Genomic DNA, 22,494 nt, shown 5'->3' with positions numbered 1-22,494 from the left:
CTGCTGTCTGTTCTGTGGATGTTTAGACAGTCCATCTGCAATACTGGGTCAGGGCAGGCTCTCCAGGACAGGAAGGAGACTATGAGGAAGCTGTCTGATGACATTTGAACAGAGGCTGAGACACCTGGGCTTGTTGAACTTAAATTAAAGAAAGGTTAAGGGGAGATCCTACTGCAAACTATAACCAGCAGCTCAGAGACTACAGACCCCCTTGCCTGATCTGCAGTAAGAACAAGCCACAGGTGGAAAAACAACAGGAGAGGAAAAAACAAGCCCTGCCACAACCACCAGTTCTTTCTAAATATTCTGCATAGTTTCAGCAGCGAGAACTGCAGAGATCCACACAGCAATACTGGGATCCAGCAATGTGCACATCTCACACAAGAGTAACAATCAACCCACAACTCAACATTTCATCATGTTTGCTGTACTTGTTGGATACCATGTATGTGACACTGGATAGTTTCAGTCCTCAGGAAAATTTAAACAGCAATTAAACAGCCACACAATAGCTGGAGTGTGCAAATCCCATGCTGCAGTCCATCACGTTTTTGTAACCCACCTACACGACAGCTTTTAATTCAAAAAAGGTTAGATCCTCTGTTCTGATTGCTGAAGGCTTTCAGGTATGAGTCAGACTGTTTTCTTTCTGTCTGAACAATGAGGAAAACGGACCTTGGAGGTTAAGTGCCCTCATTTTGTGAATAAGCTGTCCATTCTCAAGCCCATTACAGCAGTGCTTGGTTAAGAACACACATTAAGTGTCCAAATGATCTGGAACTGCTTGCAGACAACACACTTCTGCCCTCATCTTTATAAAAACAAGAAAAAAAAATTTGGCAAACTACAAGTGTTAAGAAATACCCAGAAAAAAAAAAAAAAAACAACAATCTTAACTTATTCAACTTGTGCAGTGGCTGAATTCCCTACAGCAGACAGCAGTGGAAGTCATACCAAGGCCCACAGAAAGCAGCATAATGGATTGAGTAATTCAAGCATTCTGCTTCTTCCAAGGAAATACATGTTTGTCTCAGCCTGCAGGAATTCCTGTCTAATTATTAGAGTGTAAAGGTTTTATTATCCACATAAAGGAATGGTTATGCTGACAGCATAATGTTGAACAGTACATATTACACTCCTGTGTCCTTCACCTCTGTCCCCAGAGTTCTGTCCTGCTCTTGATGAGTTCCAGATCTCCTCTGGCAGTGGCACCTGTGCCCTGGTGAAATAGAGACAGGAAGAACAAAAGGGGTGGAGGTTGTCCTGGCCCTTCCTTGTGTGCCAGTGCACACCTGGTGATGGAGCTCCAGGGAGGGAGAGGACAAACAGCACCCAGGGGTGCAGAAACACTGCCCAAGCCTCAAGTGATGGTCTGAGCAAAGTGAAAGCTCCTCTGGAGCTCAAGCTGGCAAAGGTCATCAAGAAAAGCTCCTAGCAGAGCATTAGCTATAAAATAATAAACAAGATGTGATGGTTCAGTGACAGACTGAGGTGCTCAGAGCCTTCCCCAGCACAGTCTCCCATGTTCTGGTGCTCAAGGAGGAGAGGAACAGCCAGGAGTGGCAGGGGATCAAGTCAAGCATCACTTGAGAGCTCCTGACCTGGCCAAGCCTGCAGGAAGACAGGACACATCTGCTGGAGCAGAGATCAGGCTGACACAGCTCAGCCTCCCCCTGACACCTCCAACACGGGCAAGTACCACCTCTGCCTTGGAAAGGTTAAAAAGCACAGCATGGCAAAGTGCAGGCTGGCCAGCAGCAGCCTCAGCTGGCTACTGGGAAAGTCACTGAAAATACTACAGGAGGCAATTTCTGGTTTTCAGAATCCAAAGGGACATGAATTCCACGTTCTGCTTTGTTCAGAGGCTGAACCAGGACATCTCACAAATTCCCTTTCAACCTTAACAATTCCATGATTCTACATTTCTGCAAAGGAAAAGAGTAAAACAAGTATTTGTTGTCTTTTGTTTCAGGGGGAAGTTCAGGGAATAGCAGAAAACTTTAAATATGAAGCTTAAAAAAATAGAAAATACTTTAAAATACAGCTGCTACAGAAACATGGTTTAATATGAAGAAGGCAGGATGTGCACATCATCAAGAGAAGTGAGTACAATTCTGTGTCAGATCAGCTCAAGTATCATTTTAATTCACCCTAAAAAATAAAACCCAGGGTTAAAAACTGCACATAGAAAAGGTCACTGTTTTTTACTTCTTTTCAATTCTTGATCTTGTTTAGCCATTCCTACTTAACTCCTACAACTGTAGCTGCTCTTCCATGTCCAGCAGGACCAGCTGGTTACACGGATTTCAGGTGGTCAGACCAGCCCAGTGCTATTCCAAAGCTCAGACTGCCACCAAGGCAGAGATCACACCATGTCCAGCATTCCCTGGGCTGGATTTTCACTCAGCTACCAGACAGACAATCTCATCAGGAGATGAACAGAGATGTGCCTGTGCTTCAATGTCTGACACTTCTGGACTCATCTGGGCAAAAAGCATTGCTGCAAACTTCAGCAAAACACACATTGCTCTAATTTTGTATTTCACTTAACAGTGTGGTGTGTGACTGAATAGATCACAGTGAAGAAACTGCAGTGCTTGGATGCTCTTAACTAATATAGACAACCTGATATTTCAGACTTGCAATATTTCACACCTGCTCCTGACTGCTGTAAATTCTTGGTAACTTGGAAAGACATTCTACAAACAAGCAAATTATTTTAGTGAATCCTGGCAATGAAAACCAAGCCTTGATTTCATCACCCTGCTTACTTTCAGACATGCACAGACTAGAAACCCTTCCCAGATCTGTTCCTGGAAAGGTGAGAGAGATCTCTGTTTATGTTTGGGGTTTTTCTTTTTGTTGCTGTTCAGGGCTTTGTTTTTTTAATGCAAAAAGCATCCAGTTTCACCAACTCTCTTCATTCCTAGCACCACCACGCTGAGTGTAACATGTCTGCAGAGGCCACTGAGGAGCAGAGGAAGCCAAAACGTTGCAATAAAATGAGTAGGACAGTTTTAATGCATAAAATGAATTTTGAAGGAAGGCTTGTATTGACCTGATGTTAGCAACCAGATGTTGCAGCAATTTTCTTCACTCTTGAGTAGATTCCCACCTTCTTCATCCTCCATCCTCATCCCACTTTTGGTTTTTTTACTTGCTGCAGTAAAGCTGAATTGATTTCACAATGTTTGCTAAATGAACACAAAACTCAAGTTTTCTTAAAGCCTCTGCACAGAAATCTGATGTTTCAAGTTACTGAAACTCCTCATGCTTATAAAACCACTTTGCACTAGCCCTGCTGCATACATGAGGGCTATGGAAGAACCAACTTGGAAATTATCTGTTCTATAAAGTGAAGTTAACATCAACTGGGAACAATCCATTTTCATCTTCTAAAAGAATTCATAAGCAATTAGCTAAAGAACTTTCCAGGGCGGGGGGGGAAAGGAACACAAAACCAAAACCAATGCCAAACAAACCCCCAAAAATCCATAAAACATTTCTGATTGTTCCTTATCTTCTGCTGCCTTTTCACATGTTATCTATTAAAACTCAAAGCTCCAAGGGATCATTGGGTTGTTTCCTACACTTTCACATTCTTATCTGAGAAACTTATATCCAGATGTGTGTCTTCTTCTCTCTGAAGAACCAGCCTTTCCCTCAGGGCTTTATTTCTCAGTATCTATTTCCACTTCTGGAAAACAAGTTCTTTTTGCTCAAGAATTTCCCTTCCATCTTTTTTTTTTTTTTTTTTTTTTTTTTTCCTTCATCTCTTTTTTTCTTTTCTCCAGCTAACCTCCCTGCTGCATTTATCTAGGCATTTCAGAAATGCCCAATTGCTTCCCTGTACCATTCCCTCATAATGAGTTCTCCTTTTTGCTGCCCAGCTGTGTTCTCAAAACCCCATCTCTAACCAGCTCCACCACTTCAAGAGGATGAGACTGCCCGGGCCTCTTCTCACCACTCTACAACTATTTCACACAAGCTTGTGACCCAGAGGCTCCCACATTGCTCAGTGATGCTGTAAGCACTGCTGCCCTCCCCAAACAAAGAGGTTTCATACAGGTTTTGCCAAAATCAGCATTTCAAAAAAAAAAAAAAAAAAAGTTCCTAATATAATGTCTCCCCAGTCTAAACAAAGCCATCATACAGACAAAAGACAAAATTGGAGAAAATCCATGGGTCAAGTTCCCACTGAAGTCCAGGCAAAACGTGCTTTGGGACAAACAGGAAGGCACAAGGCACAAACTGCCTTCTGGACTCATCTTCTCCCTGCTGAAATTTCTCAGTCATATTTAAACAACACAACTGTTTTAATTAAACATTGCTGTCTCCATACATTGCTGTGGACAAGCAGTGCATACATATGCAGGATTACTTTAATGGGCTGCATGTCCTGGGACCACATCTGTTATGTGAACTTTACATGCTACACACTCTGTCCTAAACCAGAGAGAATGGGCAAACTGCTGTTTGCTACTTCCTTATTGGGAGAGCAAAAAAATCATTAATGTAAAGTTAAATTATATTCTTAGATAGGGAATGTGTAACAATGCAGGATTTCTTTGTTCCTTCACCTTGGATAAGACAGCACATCCCAAGGAACACGATACAAAATTCTAAGGAAGAGTCTTCTGGTTTTGGTCAAGGCTTTGGTAATCTCCAAAGGAAAAGAAGTCAAGAATTGGAATATTTTCTATTTTTGGACAAATTGTTTGTAGAAAAAACTCTTCCAAGTGAGTCAAAGTCCTTTCATTAGGGTAGTATCCTGTAACATATGACACTGCATTTTATGCTAGCACTGAAAACCCTCTTAGGCAGACAGACAGACAACCAAGTACAACTTCAGCTTAAAAAGCTGCTAAAATATTTGAAGAAGTGCTCAATATTGCCCAGTGCACAGCCAGAGCAAATGTCAGAGATGACAGTTCAGTAGGACAGTTTTGCAAAACTGCCTTAAGATACTTGGTTTTACTCTGACCTGTGAAAGTGAGGAAGGCTCTCAACCCAGGGTATCATTTGAAACTTTCAGGATTATTTATTAGGTCCCACAACAACATACACCAGTAACACTTCACAGTCTACTAACACTTGTATTCTGCACCAGTTAATTATCACATTCCTTACCTACCACAGGAGAAAAGGGAAAAGACCAAAGGAAAAAAAAGCCCAAGGATTCAGGAATAGTCCCTAACTATTAGCATGCACAAGCATACACCTTGCTTCTGCTATCAAAATGTTATTTTCCTAATAGTTACATTATTATCTTTTGACACATTGCATGAGAAACTTGATTTCCACACTCTTCCCCTCCATTCTGTGCCTCTCTCTCCCCACTGAAACAGCCAACCTTGACAGAATCCAGCTCTTGAAATAAAATTTGGAGACAGACATTAAATTCTGCATTTGATGGTGCTGTGATCTTGGAGATCAGAACCTCAGCTCCACTATAAATGAAATTCATTACCATTTCTGTTGTCATGCCTAGAAGCACCCATACAATAGCTCAAGATTTCTTCATACTGAGCAGTGTGCAAACAAAGATTTCCCAAAGGATTGTCTGCAAAGAAAAAAGAGCAAAGGGATGAAGACAAGCAGATGAAACAGAACTGATGAGTACAGCAGGCACTGTCCTCAGCTCCAACACTGTTTGGTTCTTTTTAAACAAGGACTGCTCAAGAAACAGCATCAGACTGGAAAGAAAAAAAAAGAATATATCTATAGAAATGGAGCTCATCACCATCCTCTCCACACTTTCTACAAGCATGTTGACAAGCTGTTAAAAATGGGTTATTGGTCTCCAAACCACTGACCTCCAGAGCCATCTATCCTCCCCTTCCACAGAGCCCTGCCTGGAACAGAATCAGCAATCTGTGTCTCTGTAGAATCAAACAGCTGGCCAGGTGCAGAGAAAACATCCTGGGAGACTGCAGGCAGCTCCTGCTGGGATGCAGAGACACAGCACAATGTCACCACTGTGTCCCCACACCTCAGAGGAGGGGCAATTAACTCCTGATACAACACTGACTCCAATTAATTCCTAAATACAGCACTGCTGCCCCAAACCACACTGAGCGTGGTGCACAGGGCAGCATGAGGTCCCAACAGGGATAAGGTGTCCCAAAATCCCCAGTGCTGCCTGGACTCCAAGAACATTTGCAGGTGTTTGGGTCTCTCATTGCCCTGGTGCTGACTCCAGCAGGCTGAGCCCTCCCCAGGCAGCTGGAGCAGGAACAAAGCAGGCACAGCATCCTCCGGGCAGGAGGCACACAGGACTCTCCTGAGGAGTCCCTCTGACAGAAAGCCAAGAATCATTTCTGCAACGGTATTGTAACTACTGGGGAAAACAGGCAAAAATGAACTGCTGGGTAACATCAATTCTATAATCAATTTAGAAGTAAATTTCAGATAGATTTTGAAGACTGATCAATGGAAAGTCAAGACAAGACCAGCTTTAAAACTGAGTTTTCTGCCTCATTTTAACCACATTCATGTTCACCAGTGACAGCAAAGGAGATTTGAACCAGTGGCTACATTCTCATTTCTACCTGAGAGACAAGATTAGGGTCTTAGAAAAAGAAGTACATCACAAATAGAAAGGTAAAAATCTAATTGCAAGCTCCAGAAATCTATCAATCATAACATTAAAAACATATATTGCAGCCATCAAACAGATGGTGCAAAAGTGAAATACAAAAATTTATTCTGACAGAGACAACTGACAAACCAGATTCAGTTTCATGGGGGGGAAAAAAAGGCTGAAAATAACTGGAGGAGGTAAGAATCAGCCTCTTAAATTCCCTTTTCTGTGGAGATAGCCTTCAACTCAATCTCAAATTTACTGAGTACAGAGCACAGACCTGTTCCCCTTATCTTTGATGCATTTAATACCATTAGACAAACTGTCAGCTGCTTACAAGGCCATTTGCTAATGGGGAAGAAGCAGTTCTTGCCATTGACAAGATCCATTCGAGATCTTAAATGATGACATGTCTGACGAGGAAAACACTGAAAACAGACTTGGAAATAAAGCATTACAGATCTCTGGAGAAAAGACTTGGAAAATACTGAAAACAGAGCAGCCTGGACCATATTGCAACCCAAATATGACTGGAACCCAGCCTTTTGTTATCCTGAATAAGACTTGAACAACAAACAAAAAAAATGGAATTGATATAGCTTTACACTGGCAAACAAAACCTGTCAGTGAACATAAGAGGGATGGGAGTCACCACAACAGTCCTAGACCAAAATCCATATCTAAATGCTAAAATACTTGAATCAATGAGAACTCTAGAAGCTTCCTGAGACCCCACCAGCAGCAGAAAGGAGGCACATTTCCACCAGCCTGTCCCTCACGAGAGCACAGGGAACAGAAGTGACTCTACCACATTTCCTGACCACCACTGCTCCCATCTGCACCCCTGCAGCAGGGATGCACAGATTATAAACACAGACTGACAATCACTGACTAGCAAATAAACCCAGCAGGGAAAGAGAAGCCCCTTCAGAGAGCTGGGACCACAAGATGTGTGGATGGGTTCCTGCAGGTGCTCCCTGCCACACTGTGGGAAATCAAGCATGAGGGGCACCACACAAGCTTTATCAAGGGTTTTGGGAAATGAAGCTTCAAGTTATTTGAGCTGTTAGTTGCTGGAAGGGAACACATCCTGATTTAAACCTTCTGAATAGTCTCTGCAGTAAACAAGCTCATTTCTCTGCAAGGATTCACTGAAATTATTCACTGAATACCCTTAGTAGAGACAAGCTCTTTTCCCCTATTATCACTATCCCCAAACAGCTTGTGAGATTTCTGTGAGAAAATCATTTTTCTCTGCTCTGTGGAAGTTGAGGAATAGCCTAAATACTCTTGAAAACACAGACAACAAATACCAGAAGTCAATGTCCATGCAGAACAAGCTACTTGTGTTTTAAACACAACTGGAAATGCTTGTAGCCTGGCAGTGACATTCCAAAAGATTCCAGGTAGTTTTCACTATAAAGGTCAAACAACAGTGCACAACACAAGGAGTTTATACAACTACTATGCCAATAAAAGAGTATTAGGATTTACTTTTTTTTGGCCTCACATACAGGTAATACCTGTATTCTTGGCTACATGCCTCCTCAAACCCATACAATGTACAAATTCTAGGGAATAAAAACAATCCTCATCCATCTGTATTTTAGGACTGCCTAAAAGAGAGCAGCTGCTCTTTAGAGGGGCAATTTTGCTTTGGCCTAATTCCTTTGCATGAATCAATACTCAGCTGCTAAAGTAAGAATATGAATAAAACCAAATAGTCTCAGAGAAGCTCATTAAAAAGTTCTGCAGGAAGTAGCCTGGTCTCTTTCATCTCAAAATCTAATCCAAATTTGTGCAAATAAATACAGGCAACATGACAATGGCCACTACTTGCTTCTGCAGCTACCAATTTACAGCAGCTAATTCCATCCTCCTTCCTGCTACCATTGCTTCAGAACCACGTCACAAATTTAACAGACTGATCCTGCCCAAGCTTCTGCCAACATCCACTCAAGCACTACTGGTCAGAGTTGCACTAGGAGAGGGAAGTATCCCCATTAAACCAGGAACTCAAATGAGTGTTCCCAGCAGCAGTCCTTCCAAGAGCAAGCTTTTCCAAGCCTTACTGACACATGACCCAGGGAAAAAGTATCTGAGAAAGGTTTTGGAGACAATTACTACAAACAAATGAGTGGTAATCCCTAGTGGGAAGGACTCTAGAAAAGCAGAATGTCAGTGTAAGAGTCACATAATTACATTTGCATGTGTTTAACATAGCCTTCTGCAGGAATATGGAATCATTCAAGACAGGAGCTGAGATTTAATTTGGAGACAGAAATGAGGAAGTTGAAGGCTTATTACAAGCCAGTGCAACTTCAGCAGCTCCATGCACCTAGGCCAAAACCACCATAATAATATATTTGTGTAACAGAAACCCCAGACCACATGAAAACTCAGGAGTAAGCAGATGACTAAGCTTCTAAATTGCACCTAAATGTGGACACACTCAATTTAGCTGCTCAGACAAAGCACAGAACAGATTAGTCCTGGAAGCTTTATCAACTTAGCAAGGTAAAGAATCCTTCAAATGAAAGACAAAACAAAGCAATGACTAACACAGGAGAGCTATCAATTAAACAAGAGCCTAAGCCACCAAACATAAACTCATCAGGAACTCAAACATGGTTAAATTCTCCAAAGGAGCTTTTATACATATATAATGTGCTGCTAACAGACAGGGAGATAACCAGGCTTGGATGGGAGGAAAAACACAAAGGCTCATGCTCCACATTCAAACAGACACTGACCCAGAAGACTTCTGAGCAGGGTCTCAGTATCACTTGTTTCTTCCAGAGCTGAAAACTCAGCTGTCAGGCAGGTGGCTTTGATCTGCCCACTGCATTTATGCATCATCTCAAACTAAACGTGGCTATCAGCATTATTAAGTGTTATAAACAGCCACATGTATAATATTCTACATATATAGAAAACATTTCCACTGAAGGAAATTAGAAAGAATCACATCCAAGAACTGAAGCACAGCAAAGGAAACTCTGATCATGATTGAGCAATCCTAAGGAATATTTCAGAAAGGTAAAATATTTGGGATTCTCATGGATGTGTTTACATATCCTTAAATTTTCTTCCTTTATTAGGCAAAAATATCTTATCAGTTGCACAGCTAAAAGATAAGAATCACTGTGCCCAGTCCAGAAGTTAACTAATAAATTACCAGTTTTTCTCCAGAACACAAGAATTCCATCAACTTCTGTTTTTGGTAGGGTGCTAAGTTGCTTCACAAGTGTGGGAGGGATCAGTAAATACTAACAACAACCACAAGGGCAGCTCTACCACCCTGCTCAAGGGCCTCTGAGGAGCATCATGTTCTGCAACATGAGGACATACTGCAAATATGGAATAGGATGATTATCCTGAGCGTTCCTTCTCCAGAACAAGGATAATTGAAAGTCACTCCTGGAAGTGACAAGGAGTTGCTTCACCACTTATTTTCTCCAGACTGAGTAATTTCATTGTGCAGCAAGACAGTTTTCACCTCTTTTGAGCCTTTCATGGGAGCTGAGCCAAAGCTTCCATCTCAACCACACAATTAGAAGACTATCATAGAATGTAATAACAAGGTAAAAACTGCAACACAAACCTAACACTTGCTATATTTGCAAAGCTACTATTAAAGATCAAAAAAATTTAAACATTAAAAATGAAAGTATGGGATTGTTTTATAACTCTGTTTCTGGGATCACAAATTAATCTGTGGATTTCCTTCAAGGTAGAAAACACAGGTACAAACCTACAGACCTTCAAAGTGTTCAGGAGAAAAAAAAATAAATCAAGCATGCATCTCATTTCTCATGAAGAATCAAAGCTAGCTCATTTAACAGAACTTCTCAATAAGAAATTCTTTTGCCCCAAAGATATTTCCCATTGTTCCCTTAATGCTATATTTTCAGTTTTCCTGGGTTTCATATTAACACGAATTTGAATAATATTTAACTTGGCTCCACTAGCCCAAACAATCTGTAACATTTGTCCAAACATAACTTGAAAAGCTTGGTGGCAAAATATTTTAATTGGTGCCATTAGATCTCTTACTAATTAAAGCAAAAAGTTTCCGACTTGAACAGGTATGCAGAATTTTTAGCTCAAGAGAATGCAGAAAGAAATAAATACCTTTCCAGAGCAAAACAGTTTAAAAACGCACTTCGTGTGTGGCCATTAAAAAACTTGTTAAAATTATTTTCCCAACATATAAACATTTCTCCGAGATAAAAAAATATTTTTGTGATTCCAGATATGATCAATTTGGTCTTATTTACATGCTAAACATACTAGTAAGAATATTACACATCAACCCAGTGTTATGTCATAAATAGTTACAGGTTGCTGTGGACCACAGGGCAAAATGAGATCCTCTGATGTATCCTGTGGCTGACTGATGTTTCACCTACGAGCAGAATTCAGACACGGAGGAATAGAGCCTTCTCTCTACTGCTTACATTAGAAAACCCAACTTAGTGCAATTACCAGAAATCTAGATTTCAAAGAACTGATATAAGCTTTAAAACAGATGTAATGAAGATGTTGGTGAACACTACAAAAATAGTGAAACGCTCACGATGGACTGACAGAAGTGAAAACTGAAAACAGTATTTAAAAGGCAGATAAAGTGTTACCACATGACCTTCTGTATCCTATTTCCACAAGGTTTCAGCCACTGAATGATCCAACAATACACTATTTATATATGCAAAAAAAAAACCCAAACAAACCATCCAACACAGCTACATTTCAGATTTATCAGCGGTGGTATCTCTGAGGTTAAATGTTCAAACTGAATATTGTGAAATCGCTACTATTGTTCTTTTCACAGCCATTAATCTAAAATTAAAATCTGTAAATAACACCAAAAAGAACAAGACCAAGACAGTGATTATGTTCTCCTTCATTCTTTTTAACACTTAATCTGCCAAGGCCAAGAGCCTCCTTCTTCTGGCTCAGCTTCCTGCAGCAGGCAAGCAAAGTTCACTTCTCTGTGATGTTCATTCTCGCAAATGAAACCCAGTAACAACATGAATCCAGCCCCCCTACAACTCCAGCTATAACAAATTACCATTTATGAAATGGTTCTCAGGTGGCCAACTAACCTTGGTCTTGTGAATCATTTTAACCTGCAATTTAAAAGTTTAATTCTAGCCTTTAACTCTTTAAACCATTCACACACCTCACCAGTGAAGCACACAAACCACCCCTGTTATCACACACACTTGGCATGCTCCCCTGGTGCTGGATTGTTGTGGGGTTTGTTCCAGATTTGGGGTTTTTTTGGCTCTAAAATGCCAGGTTGCTACCCACCGATTTTAGAGTACACGGTTTCAGGCAGAGAAGTTCTGGTTTCTATAGCACTGACATCTGAAAGCTATTGCTCACACAGCTGAGGTTAAAAGGAGGGCTGATACGGCCACGAAACATTAAAGGCTGTAGAATAGCATAGTAAGAAAGCTGCATATTGCTATCATTTAAGAGCTCTCAGAGCTATAAAATGCATTTAGAAACAGCCAAGGATTCTATAAAATTTCATTCTGGGACAGAACTTAGCCTTTAGGAGGGCTCTTTGCACACAAACTGTTTGCTTAGTAACCTCATCTAGCTTTCTTCCTCGGAGGAAAAACTGCCTGAGAATTTGAAGTTTCCCCAAGTCTATGACCCAGAAGGAAATAAAACAGGAAGTCAGGCCATACAATCTACAGCATTTGCTTACAAGTTCAAAAACATTTTAAGTTATGGGCTAATCCACATGAGGCACAACTGAGTGCGCTCTCCTGGGGTCACCCGGGAGCGCCGTGCGGGGGCTCAGTTTAACATTCCTCCCTGGATAGTCCCAGTCCCGGACCGACAGAGGCTCAGTTTAACATTCCTCCCTGGATAGTCCCAGTCCCGGACCGACAGAGGCTCAGTTTAACATTCCTCCCTGGATACATCCCTGTCCCGGACCGACAGAGGCTCAGTTTAACATTCCTCCCTGGATAGTCCCAGTCCCGGACCGACAGAGGCTCAGTTTAACATTCCTCCCTGGATAGTCCCAGTCCCGGACCGACAGAGGCTCAGTTTAGCATTCCTCCCTGGATAGTCCCAGTCCCGAACCGACAGAGGCTCAGTTTAACATTCCTCCCTGGACAGTCCCAGTCCCGAACCGACAGAGGCTCAGTTTAACATTCCTCCCTGGACAGTCCCAGTCCCGGACCGAGAGAGGCTCAGTTTAACATTCCTCCCTGGACAGTCCCAGTCCCGGACCGAGAGAGGCTCAGTTTAACATTCCTCCCTGGATAGTCCCTGTCCCGGACCGACAGAGGCTCAGTTTAACATTCCTCCCTGGATAGTCCCAGTCCCGGACCGACAGAGGCTCAGTTTAGCATTCCTCCCTGGATAGTCCCAGTCCCGGACCGACAGAGGCTCAGTTTAACATTCCTCCCTGGATAGTCCCTGTCCCGGACCGACAGAGGCTCAGTTTAACATTCCTCCCTGGATAGTCCCTGTCCCGGACCGACAGAGGCTCAGTTTAGCATTCCTCCCTGGATAGTCCCTGTCCCGGACCGACAGAGGCTCAGTTTAACATTCCTCCCTGGATAGTCCCAGTCCCGGACCGACAGAGGCTCAGTTTAACATTCCTCCCTGGATAGTCCCAGTCCCGGACCGACAGAGGCTCAGTTTAGCATTCCTCCCTGGATACATGCCTGTCCCGGACCGACAGAGGCTCAGTTTAACATTCCTCCCTGGATAGTCCCTGTCCCGGACCGACAGAGGCTCAGTTTAACATTCCTCCCTGGATAGTCCCTGTCCCGGACCGACAGAGGCTCAGTTTAACATTCCTCCCTCCCTGGACGCGTCCCTATCCCGCACCGGGCACTCTCTGAGATGTGCCATCTGCTTTGCATTAAGGCACGTCAGAGACGCCGTCCCCTGCACCGGGCGAGTGCCAGAACTCTATCAGAAAACTCGAGTTTGCTTTCAGCTTTCTTCCTAGGAACTCACTGAGTAAGAACAGTCAGCTAAAAAAGCTCCCGAGAACTTAACAATACAAGGGCTTTGCTATGAACACATTCATTATTCTCCGTGCTCCCCACAGCGTTACGCTGCTATCATAAACCCTGAAGCAGATTAAAAATTGAATAACCAGTTTGCCCGCAGCAGTTTAAAACAGAAATTAGAGGCTGCTAATGTGATTTCTCCATTTGAATTAGTTTATGGAAGCAGTCGGTTTTCCACGGTGATGAAATCACCGTGCTGAGAAAGTAAGGAGAAACTGCTACCAGCCGCCAGGTGAAAACATCCAGGTTTCTAATTGCATATTAAATTGGTGTTTGCACTGACAGTGATTACAGCCGGGAGCACTCCAGGTACAGCTCCGAACTCCATTTCAAGCAAGTCACTGCAAAACCCGATCAGGCGGCAGCTGAAAGTTAACGTGAAACTCTGAAACTGATCGCTCGTACAAAGGCACAGCGGCAGGAGCGCTGGAACCCCTGAAAGCTCCTCCCCTTCCCTCCTGAAAACATGAATCCGTGTTGGATTGCTGAAACTCCTGTGACCGAGCACTCTGCACTGATAGGCAGGTGTTGGGAAACTCGTCCCAGGTGTTCCTGCAAGTGCTCGAGAAGCCCTTAACGGTTTTTACTCACAGTCTCTCCGCATTCCTGGGAATATCCCTCGGCACAGTTTTGAGTCCCAGTCCGTGACAATCCACGTTGGAAGCAATACACGTACACTTATGCGGGCATCCTCCAACAGGCATCCAACTCACGGAGCTCCAAAAGCTCAGGAGCATTCCAAGGCACAGAAACGCACTTCTTCCACCAGACACCATGGTTCTCGATGGCTTCAGTGGGTATAAAAGTGAGCGCGAGCAGGCGGCCCTTAAAGATGAAATGCCTCTGAGAAAAAAGGGAAAAGAAAACAAGAGGCTCTTAGTACAGCCCAAGGGAACCCACCACTGCCATCATCGCCGGAGCACCAGCAAAGCTTCAAAGGCGCCCGAGAAGGTCACGTTAGGTGGAAGAAGGTGGGGAATTGCCTTTCGGGCTCAGGTTTCTTTCTGTTATCTACGAACGGTACCAGAAGGCAGATAGTTTAACAGAGCTCGAGCCAGATGCGTCCTCAGATGAAAGAGAACCCGGGAGCGGAGGCAAACACACACAAAACATCCATCAGGAGCGGCGGCAACCTCCAAAACAGCCTCCTCCGCTCTGCACCGCCCCACCTGGGCCGGGCAGGTAACCCGCGGAGGGGACGGCCGGCGCTTCGCAGCGACCCCTCGGCCGCGGGCAGTGGGGGCAGTGCCGGTCTGTGCCGAGCCGTGCCTAGCTGTGCCGAGCCGTGCCGGGCTGTGCCGAGCCGTGCCCGAGCGGCGCTGCCGCCGCTGCCGAGCGCGGAGCGGGGATGGAGCGGGGCGCGCCCCCCCCGCCGCGCCATTGGCCGGCGCGCCTGACGTCACCGCCCGCCCGGCCCGGGCCCGCGGCGCCGCGAGTTCGGGACCCGCGGGGACCGGGACGGGGACCGGGACATTGCGGGGCGGGGCCGGCCCGGGGACAGCGCGGAGGGGACTCGGCGGAGCCTCCCAGCCCCTTCTTCTCTTCCCCGCCCGGCGCCGCGGCGGGGGGAAGCGGCTCCCAGAGAGGGGCGAGCCCGGCCCCGGTTCGGGTTTCGGGAAGGAATGTGCGGGCTGGAGCACGGGAACGGGCGCGCAGCGGCTCCGCGCTGCCCCTGCGGCCGGCGAGGCTCCGCCGTCTTTTGTTGGCCGCGTTCGCTCTCCCCGAGTACCCCCTGGCGGCGGCTGCTCGGCCGGGGACAGCCGGGCTCTGCTCCCCGCACATCACAGGGACAGCCGGGCTCTGCTCCCCGCCATTGCCTGGGACAGCCGGGCTCTGCTCCCCGCACATCACAGGGACAGCCGGGCTCTGCTCCCCGCACATCACAGGGACAGCCGGGCTGTGCTCCCCACACATCCCCGGGGACAGTCGGGCTCTGCTCCCCGCACATCACAGGGACAGCCGGGCTCTGCTCCCCGCACATTGCCGGGACAGCCGGGCTCTGCTCCCCGCACATCCCCGGGACAGCCGGGCTCTGCTCCCCGCACATCCCCGGGACAGCCGGGCTCTGCTCCCCGCACATTGCCGGGACAGCCGGGCTGTGCTCCCCGCACATCACAGGGACACCCGGGCTCTGCTCCCCAACTCTCCCCGGGACAGCCGGGCTGTGCTCCCCCACAGGCACACCTGTGCTCTGCTCCCCGCACATCCCCGGGACAGCCGGGCTGTGCTCCCCGCACATCACAGGGACAGCCGGGCTCTGCTCCCCGCACATCACAGGGACAGCCGGGCTCTGCTCCCCGCACATCACAGGGAACAGCCGGGCTCTGCTCCCCGCACATTCCCGGCACACCCGGGCTCTGCTCCCCGCACACCATCACCATCCTTGTCCCCAAGTCCGAGCGCCTCCCGCCCCGGGACTGGGATCGCTGCTGGGTTTCGAGCACTGAACTTCAGCACCAAAAGTTGAAACTTGTAAAACTTTGCTTAGTAAGACAAAAGCAGGGTCCCTGCACATGGTCATTCTGTTCCGATTTGGTGCGGTTTAAGGCTCGGTTATTTTACCTAAGGAGGACAAAAAAGGCAGCACACCCCAAAGGTCCCGGATCACTGGGAGAGTGGCACGTCCTGCCACAAGGATTTCTTCTAAGGTAAGTCTTGGCCCCTTAGCAGGAAGGGTCTGCCTGTAGTACACCATACACACAGTGACCTCCTGACCCAAAATAAAGCTGGTGTATGCACATCATGAACATCTGCCTGTTTCAGTAAACCTTGTTTCTTATTTCACAGACGTAAAAATAGTTCAAAAGACACGTTTATGACTAACTTACTTGGGAACTAAGACAGTCTGTTCTTTATCTGCATCACAAACTCGTGGTCCATGACTATGGAATCTAGGCTCTGATGCTGTGGGGAGGGAAGTTTTCAACAAGGATCATGGCCAGCATTACCACACAACCCTCACAACACTCCAAAGATCTGACATGGATAAGTTACACTAGGACCCAGGTTCTCAGGTTGTGCTCAAAATGTACTCTCATCTTTCTTTCTACAGATATTTAGTATTTTAAGTGAAGGGCCAGTAGGAGAAACACCACTGCAAGATGTTCACCACAAGCTATACATATGGTCTTCCAGTTTGCAGCAGCACATCCTAAATAACCTGTTCATTCCTGGTAATGTTTTCTTCATGTTTTGATTACTGAAGTTTGGAATTACCTGAGGCATTCCTGCCCTCATGGATAGCTGCTTGTGTCCAAACCAGTGAAGTGTCCTCCTTCACAGTCAGCAAAGCAACTACTTCTGTAACAAGCAAAGTTTTGATACTCCAGTGTTTCCATGATAAGGCAAATTTATGAAGTAAAACAAGCAAGACCACAAGTTAACCTTTGACTCTCCTGGTCTTTGTCTGAAAAAGCAAGAAAGTTGTTTTTCTTATATAAGGTGAATTATTTGCATGAAATACTGTATTTGTTTGTAGAAACCACCTTAATCAAGCCTTGGCATTGAGCCTCTTACAAGAGAGCCCCAAAGCTCAGTGAAGTGGCCCTTATATCACAGTATCCAGCCCAAGAAGGCTCAGTGGCAAGTGACACAAGGTTTGAAAACACCCAGAGAGACTTGGCTGTCACCCCTTCAAGTGGCTGCTTTATGCTGCTCCAGAAGAGATTAGAAAACACTATCCCCTCATCTCTGCCAGATCCACAGAAACCAAAAGCTCGGGAAGGTGGGCATCACCCTGGCTGGATTCCCAATATATCCTCTCTTTTCCTGGGTCAAAAGGCAGTGGAGAATGACTTTGGCCCCCAGCATGAACAGAAGTAAGGAGCAAAGCCCCAGAGCCCTCTCAGCCTCACGGTGCCCAAAGTGATAACCGGGGCTGAGCCGTGCCCGTCTCCTGCTCCCTCTGGAGAGGCCAAAAGCACAGCCAGCTCCAGGCATGTCACCAGCACTCAGCACTATCTATTCTGAGGCAGGCACCCTCCCTGAGTGTGAGCCTACAAGAGATCAGCCCTTGAACAAGGAACAGCTGCTTCAGACCAGCACGGCAGAAATTGCACTGCTTAGGAAGACAAAGTACTGGGAAAGCTCTGAAGTCTCCTCCGCACAGACTGATGGTGAACGCCCTCAGCTCCTTCTGACAGTGGAAATACTTCTGTTGGAACCTAACTTTCCTTGGAAGCCAGGCAACATCATTCCAAGGAAAGGCTCTTTTCCTGTTCTAGTTCACTAGCAATCATCTTCCCAGCTCTAAAGACAGCCCTAAGGAGAGGCACACACCCCTCGCCTCAGGATGGGGTACAGAAGAAATGGATGCTCAGTAAATAAGATTATAAGTAATGCAGACATCATAGCCAGTGGAATTTTTTTGTAACTGTTTATCTGTGATGAATTTCAAATTCTAAAAAACAACCCTAGAACCTCTTCAACACTGTCATCCAAAGCAGTTGACATATTCCATGCTTCCCTGACAACAAAATTTCCCTGAAAGGCAAGTGAACCTGATTAAGTGGAAGAAAAATTGATGAGCCAAAAGCTGAGCCTATCCTTGAAACATATTCAATTTTTATAAAAACCAAGAAGCACATTTTGCTACATTCCAGTTAAAATAGCTCTTAAAGGGAGATGGGTCCATAATCTCAAGACACACCACAGTGGAGCAGAGTGTGAACTCTGTTGGTTTTCCTTCACACACATCCCATGGCTCACAGCAATTGCCACAAGCTGGCAAACAAGTCACTCTTCATTCTCTTTGTAGGGCATTGGCAGAGGTCAGCACAGCCTGTGTAAGACAAAACTGCACAAAACTACAAATTATTGGATAATTTGAATATATAAAGTGTTTCTTCCTAATATAAATACAAATTTATGCAAGTTACTTTTAGGAGCCATCTAAAGCTGGATAGCTTTTATCTATACTATTTCCTTGAGTATTAGACACTACCAACATTTCCATATATGTAAAACCCCTTACAAACAAAATTACTATCAAAGGTGTGCTGTCTGCTCAGCAGGGATGTAAATCTTGCCTGCTACTCCTGCAATAAGAAATATAGTACAAAGAAATACGGTTTCTCTTAGTAAATTAGTAGTTCACTACTTAGAACATCTCTGAAAACTGACTAATACATAAATATTTGTTTTAAAGTAAGGAAGAAAAGTAGGTTTGCTTCTTTCCCCTTAGCATGAGATGACATTTATTAAGTAGATGTTCAGAATATATCTACAGTCAAGCAGTGCTGCCATCTAAGTGCTCCTGTAGCTGCCTTCTGTCAAGAATCCACCATCAACACCCTTGCAATAGCACCCTCCATACCAGCCTAGGAAAGCTGGGGTTTGGGAGCAGGGTGGGTAGAACCAGACCATCACAGCTGCTTGGGGGGAGATAAGTGGGGGGAAAATTTAAAAAAAAAAAAAAAAAAAAAAAAAAAATCCCTTCTCTAGACAATTTTGAACTTCCACCACATTCTTCGCAAAGCACGCAAGCACAAGTGTTTGCAGTTAATTTCAAGATAAATTACATGGAGTGTCATGCAGAACGTCACTGTGTCCCTCGTTGGGGACTTCCTGGGCATCTGTGCACAGGCACACGCTGTGCAGCGAGTGTGACATGCCTGAGCAGCACAGGACTCGCTGCACTGGTGCTCTGCATGTGTCCTGCACATGTGCAGGGCAGCTGGTGGCTCCCAAACGCTCATTTTTTAGCATGCACAATAGTCAGTTGTCTAGAGACTTCATGGGAACTGGTCAGCTGCGTTAAGTCCTGAAATCGAAAAGCTTATGGGCAAAAAGTAAGATCCATGAAAGGAATCCAAGCCTGTGGCACTGTGGTTGAAGAGCATCCCAGCAGGTCGTGCTGCAGGAGACCGGCACAGCAGAGCAGAGCTTCCACCAGGAGGAAACGACTGATTTTGACTACTTCTTATCACAAGTCACAAGGCGCTCTGAACAGCTCAAAGAGGAGCTCTCAAGCACATCAGACACATCGCTGAATGAATCCTCCCATGACCCGGCTGGTGTGCGCGTTTCGAACGCGCTCTGCTCAAACCCCGCCTCATTCTAAAGCCGCTGGTGCAACCACCGGGGACGCGATGACACAGAGCGAGTTCCATAGAGTCTGCGAGCGCACTGCCTAACAAGGACATAGAGCAAGCACTCGGGAGCCCCGGCAGTGCCGAGGAGCTTTTGGCAGGTTTTTGGCAGGGCTCGGAGCAGCCCGGACCCGGCGCGGTGCCGGCGCCGGAGCTGCCTCGGGGTCGCGGTGCCCTCTCGCGGCCGCGATCGCTCCTCTCCTTAACCTAAAACCTTGTTTCATTCTCTCTGTTAATAACGAGTTAAGGCAAGCAAACGATGTTTGCACCCGTGCCTTCGTTTTTAAATGTTGTGCCTATTGAAATAAGCGTGTGCCGCTCTTACAATGCTATAAAATGAAAACAGTCGTCAGATCCAAGACACTACTCAAGGTTGCTGTTTCCTCTGAAATAGAAACTAGAATGTCCAGACAAGGAAAGAAGACTTATTTGCCCTTCAAACACGTTAAAAGACCAGCAACCCGTAGATTTCTACTCATAAACCCACTCCCACTGGGAGATGTGGTAAGGGGGAAGATGAGTCAGAAGGGTTCTGCCACTTTGTCCCCTGGCACACAGGGATTCACCACACAGGACACAAAAAGTGTGGGAACTTAAGGAAACAAGGAATTTAAATGGATTTAATGGAAGAAATCTAAGGGGATTTCTTCCACTTAGAGCAGAACTCCAGTTCCAGTAATTATGTAGGAGAACATGAATGAAACTTAAACCATCTATTTTCTCTCTTGCTTAGATTCAGAGAATGAATTGCAATTGTCCTTGAACTTTGGAATTAGTTTATTCTGTCAATTAAATTGTAATAATGGATGGTATTGAATTCACTTGCTCCTTACTATAGTTTCTAATCTGCTGTTGCTCCAGTAGTCAAAGTGGGAAGTTCCAGAAAGCCAATGCTGAGATGGGATCATGCACCTTCACAGCTGCTGAAAATGTTTTAAATGTGTCAAAAGAATTTTAAATTACAGCTTATGAAGTAAACAAAAAGTAGTTCCACTAAAAGCTTAGTAAATTAAATCAGGTTTTCCTGTATTAGATTTGTATCCTGTACCAGAAACAAGCCTTTCACATTAAATCCCCTCTGCTGCTTGCCCTGCCATATATTCCATCAGCTATAGAGCATTGAGTTACCTGTCTCATGCACACACAACTTGCTACAGCTTTTTCTGCTTCATGCTCAGCATTGAAGTAAATGAATGACCAGAAGAAGGAAGACAGGAAACAAAACCTACTATTCTATGCTTTTACCACAGAAAAACCTCCTAATAAATAAACATTAAATCTGCAATCAAGAAGAACATGGTTTGCATGTAGCAGGCAATACTCAAGACATTTCATTCTGTTTACAGGGAGTATAATAATTCTGCAAGAAAATACCAAATTAGTTAGAAGATCTGAATAATTTCAATGCTTATGAAATATATAAAAGGCGGAGGAGGTTACAGCATGGCATTCTTTCAGGACTGAGGGTGTTAATTTTGATGCAGGACAATGGTCATAGGAGAAATTGGAGAGTCAAAGTGCATAACCATGACCTTCACTACCATGTGAAGCAGTATTTCCATTGCTTCAGCTTGTTCTGTGTCCAACAGAAATTGTCACTAAGCAATGTTGAGAGATTCTGCATCAGAGGACATTTAGGGTTTGTTTTGTTGTTTGTTTTGTTTTTCTAATTCAAGGCATAATAATTCCCTATTCATGGTTGTTTACTCTAGCAGTTGTTAAAACCCCCAAACAGTCAGAGGGGCACAAACCATGGCTAGAAATTTAAATACAGGCTTCTTGCTCCACCACTGAGGTGGATTAAATGCACAAGTTTTCAGAGCTGCAGTAACCTAAATACTTAAAATTTTAAATATTTGACACTTCCTCTGTTTGGAACCCAAATCAGAAAGATGGGGCAAGATGTACCCTAAATAAAGCCTTTTCAAATGGAAAGAGTGTTACCTTGCATTGTCTTGGAGGACAAAACTGAGCTGCAAGTTTTGGCATCTTTGGAGAAAATGAAGCATTCAAAGCTGTTATAAATCACATGTGTATTGTGATTGAATGTTATTAGCACTTGCACTCAGAGCAGTGCCACTGCCACAGTGTGAAATGTTCCATTACCTCACCCTGGACGGTTCACATGACCAATGTGTCGAGCAGAACTGTCTGGGTTTGAAGCATAAGTGCTTTCCTAGAATGTTTGCTTCTAAAGGTGCAGCAAGGGAAGTTAAAATATCATTTAGCATGTGCTGGCATCGGGGTTCAGGTCTTCACCTACTCACAACAGAGTGGTTTCCTACCATTGACTCATCAGAAGTTAAAAAAATATGTTCAGTGCAAAGCTTAGGCAGTTTTGCCAACACACTCACATTAAAAATTCTTCTGAGCACAGAGAGGAAATATCTAGTGCTTAAAGCAGGAACCAGAAAACCTGGATTTTGTTTTTGTGTTACTTAGGGGCTATGACCTTGGCAAGTCAGCCTCCTGGCCTCCATTTAGTAGTTTGTAAAGATTTATAATACACACCAGGTTATAGAGCAGTCTGAGCTTTTCAAAGCATGTTTCAAGAATTATTTTTTCTGTCTAAAGTTAAAATCTACATTAAATATAAAGAACTAAAAGTATTTTGTAAATATGCAATGTTTTATTAATGTGAACATTTTGTGGTCTTTGACAGTAGAACATTTCTTTTCCCTTATGAATGTCTTTAATGGATATGGTAATTGAAAGCAAAGTACTGTAGAAAATTCCAGCTTTTCCCTGTAAGTGCTTACATATGTATGTACAT

The 22,494-nt window shown here is 44.6% G+C and overlaps 1 protein-coding gene across 3 annotated transcripts in view; it reads right to left on the bottom strand.

Moving 5' to 3' along the window:
- Positions 1 to 14,987, bottom strand: part of SLIT3 (slit guidance ligand 3) — a 463,613-nt gene extending 448,626 nt beyond the window's left edge. The window contains exons 1-2 of one of the 3 annotated variants that reach the window (XM_056502337.1): positions 14,657 to 14,962; positions 14,224 to 14,475 (exon numbers count right to left, since the gene is read on the bottom strand). In XM_056502337.1, coding sequence (XP_056358312.1) covers positions 14,224 to 14,408 — 185 coding nt within the window. In that variant the 5' untranslated portion in view covers positions 14,409 to 14,475; positions 14,657 to 14,962. Of the gene's footprint in view, positions 1 to 14,223 lie in introns of all 3 variants that reach the window. The other 2 variants (XM_056502336.1, XM_056502338.1) reach the window with 2 other exon arrangements.
- Positions 14,988 to 22,494: the final 7,507 nt, after the last annotated feature.

The sequence above is a fragment of the Oenanthe melanoleuca genome, chromosome 13, assembly GCF_029582105.1.
Source record: "Oenanthe melanoleuca isolate GR-GAL-2019-014 chromosome 13, OMel1.0, whole genome shotgun sequence".
Taxonomy (NCBI): domain Eukaryota; kingdom Metazoa; phylum Chordata; class Aves; order Passeriformes; family Muscicapidae; genus Oenanthe; species Oenanthe melanoleuca.
This window is presented reverse-complemented; position numbering and strand designations above follow the sequence as displayed.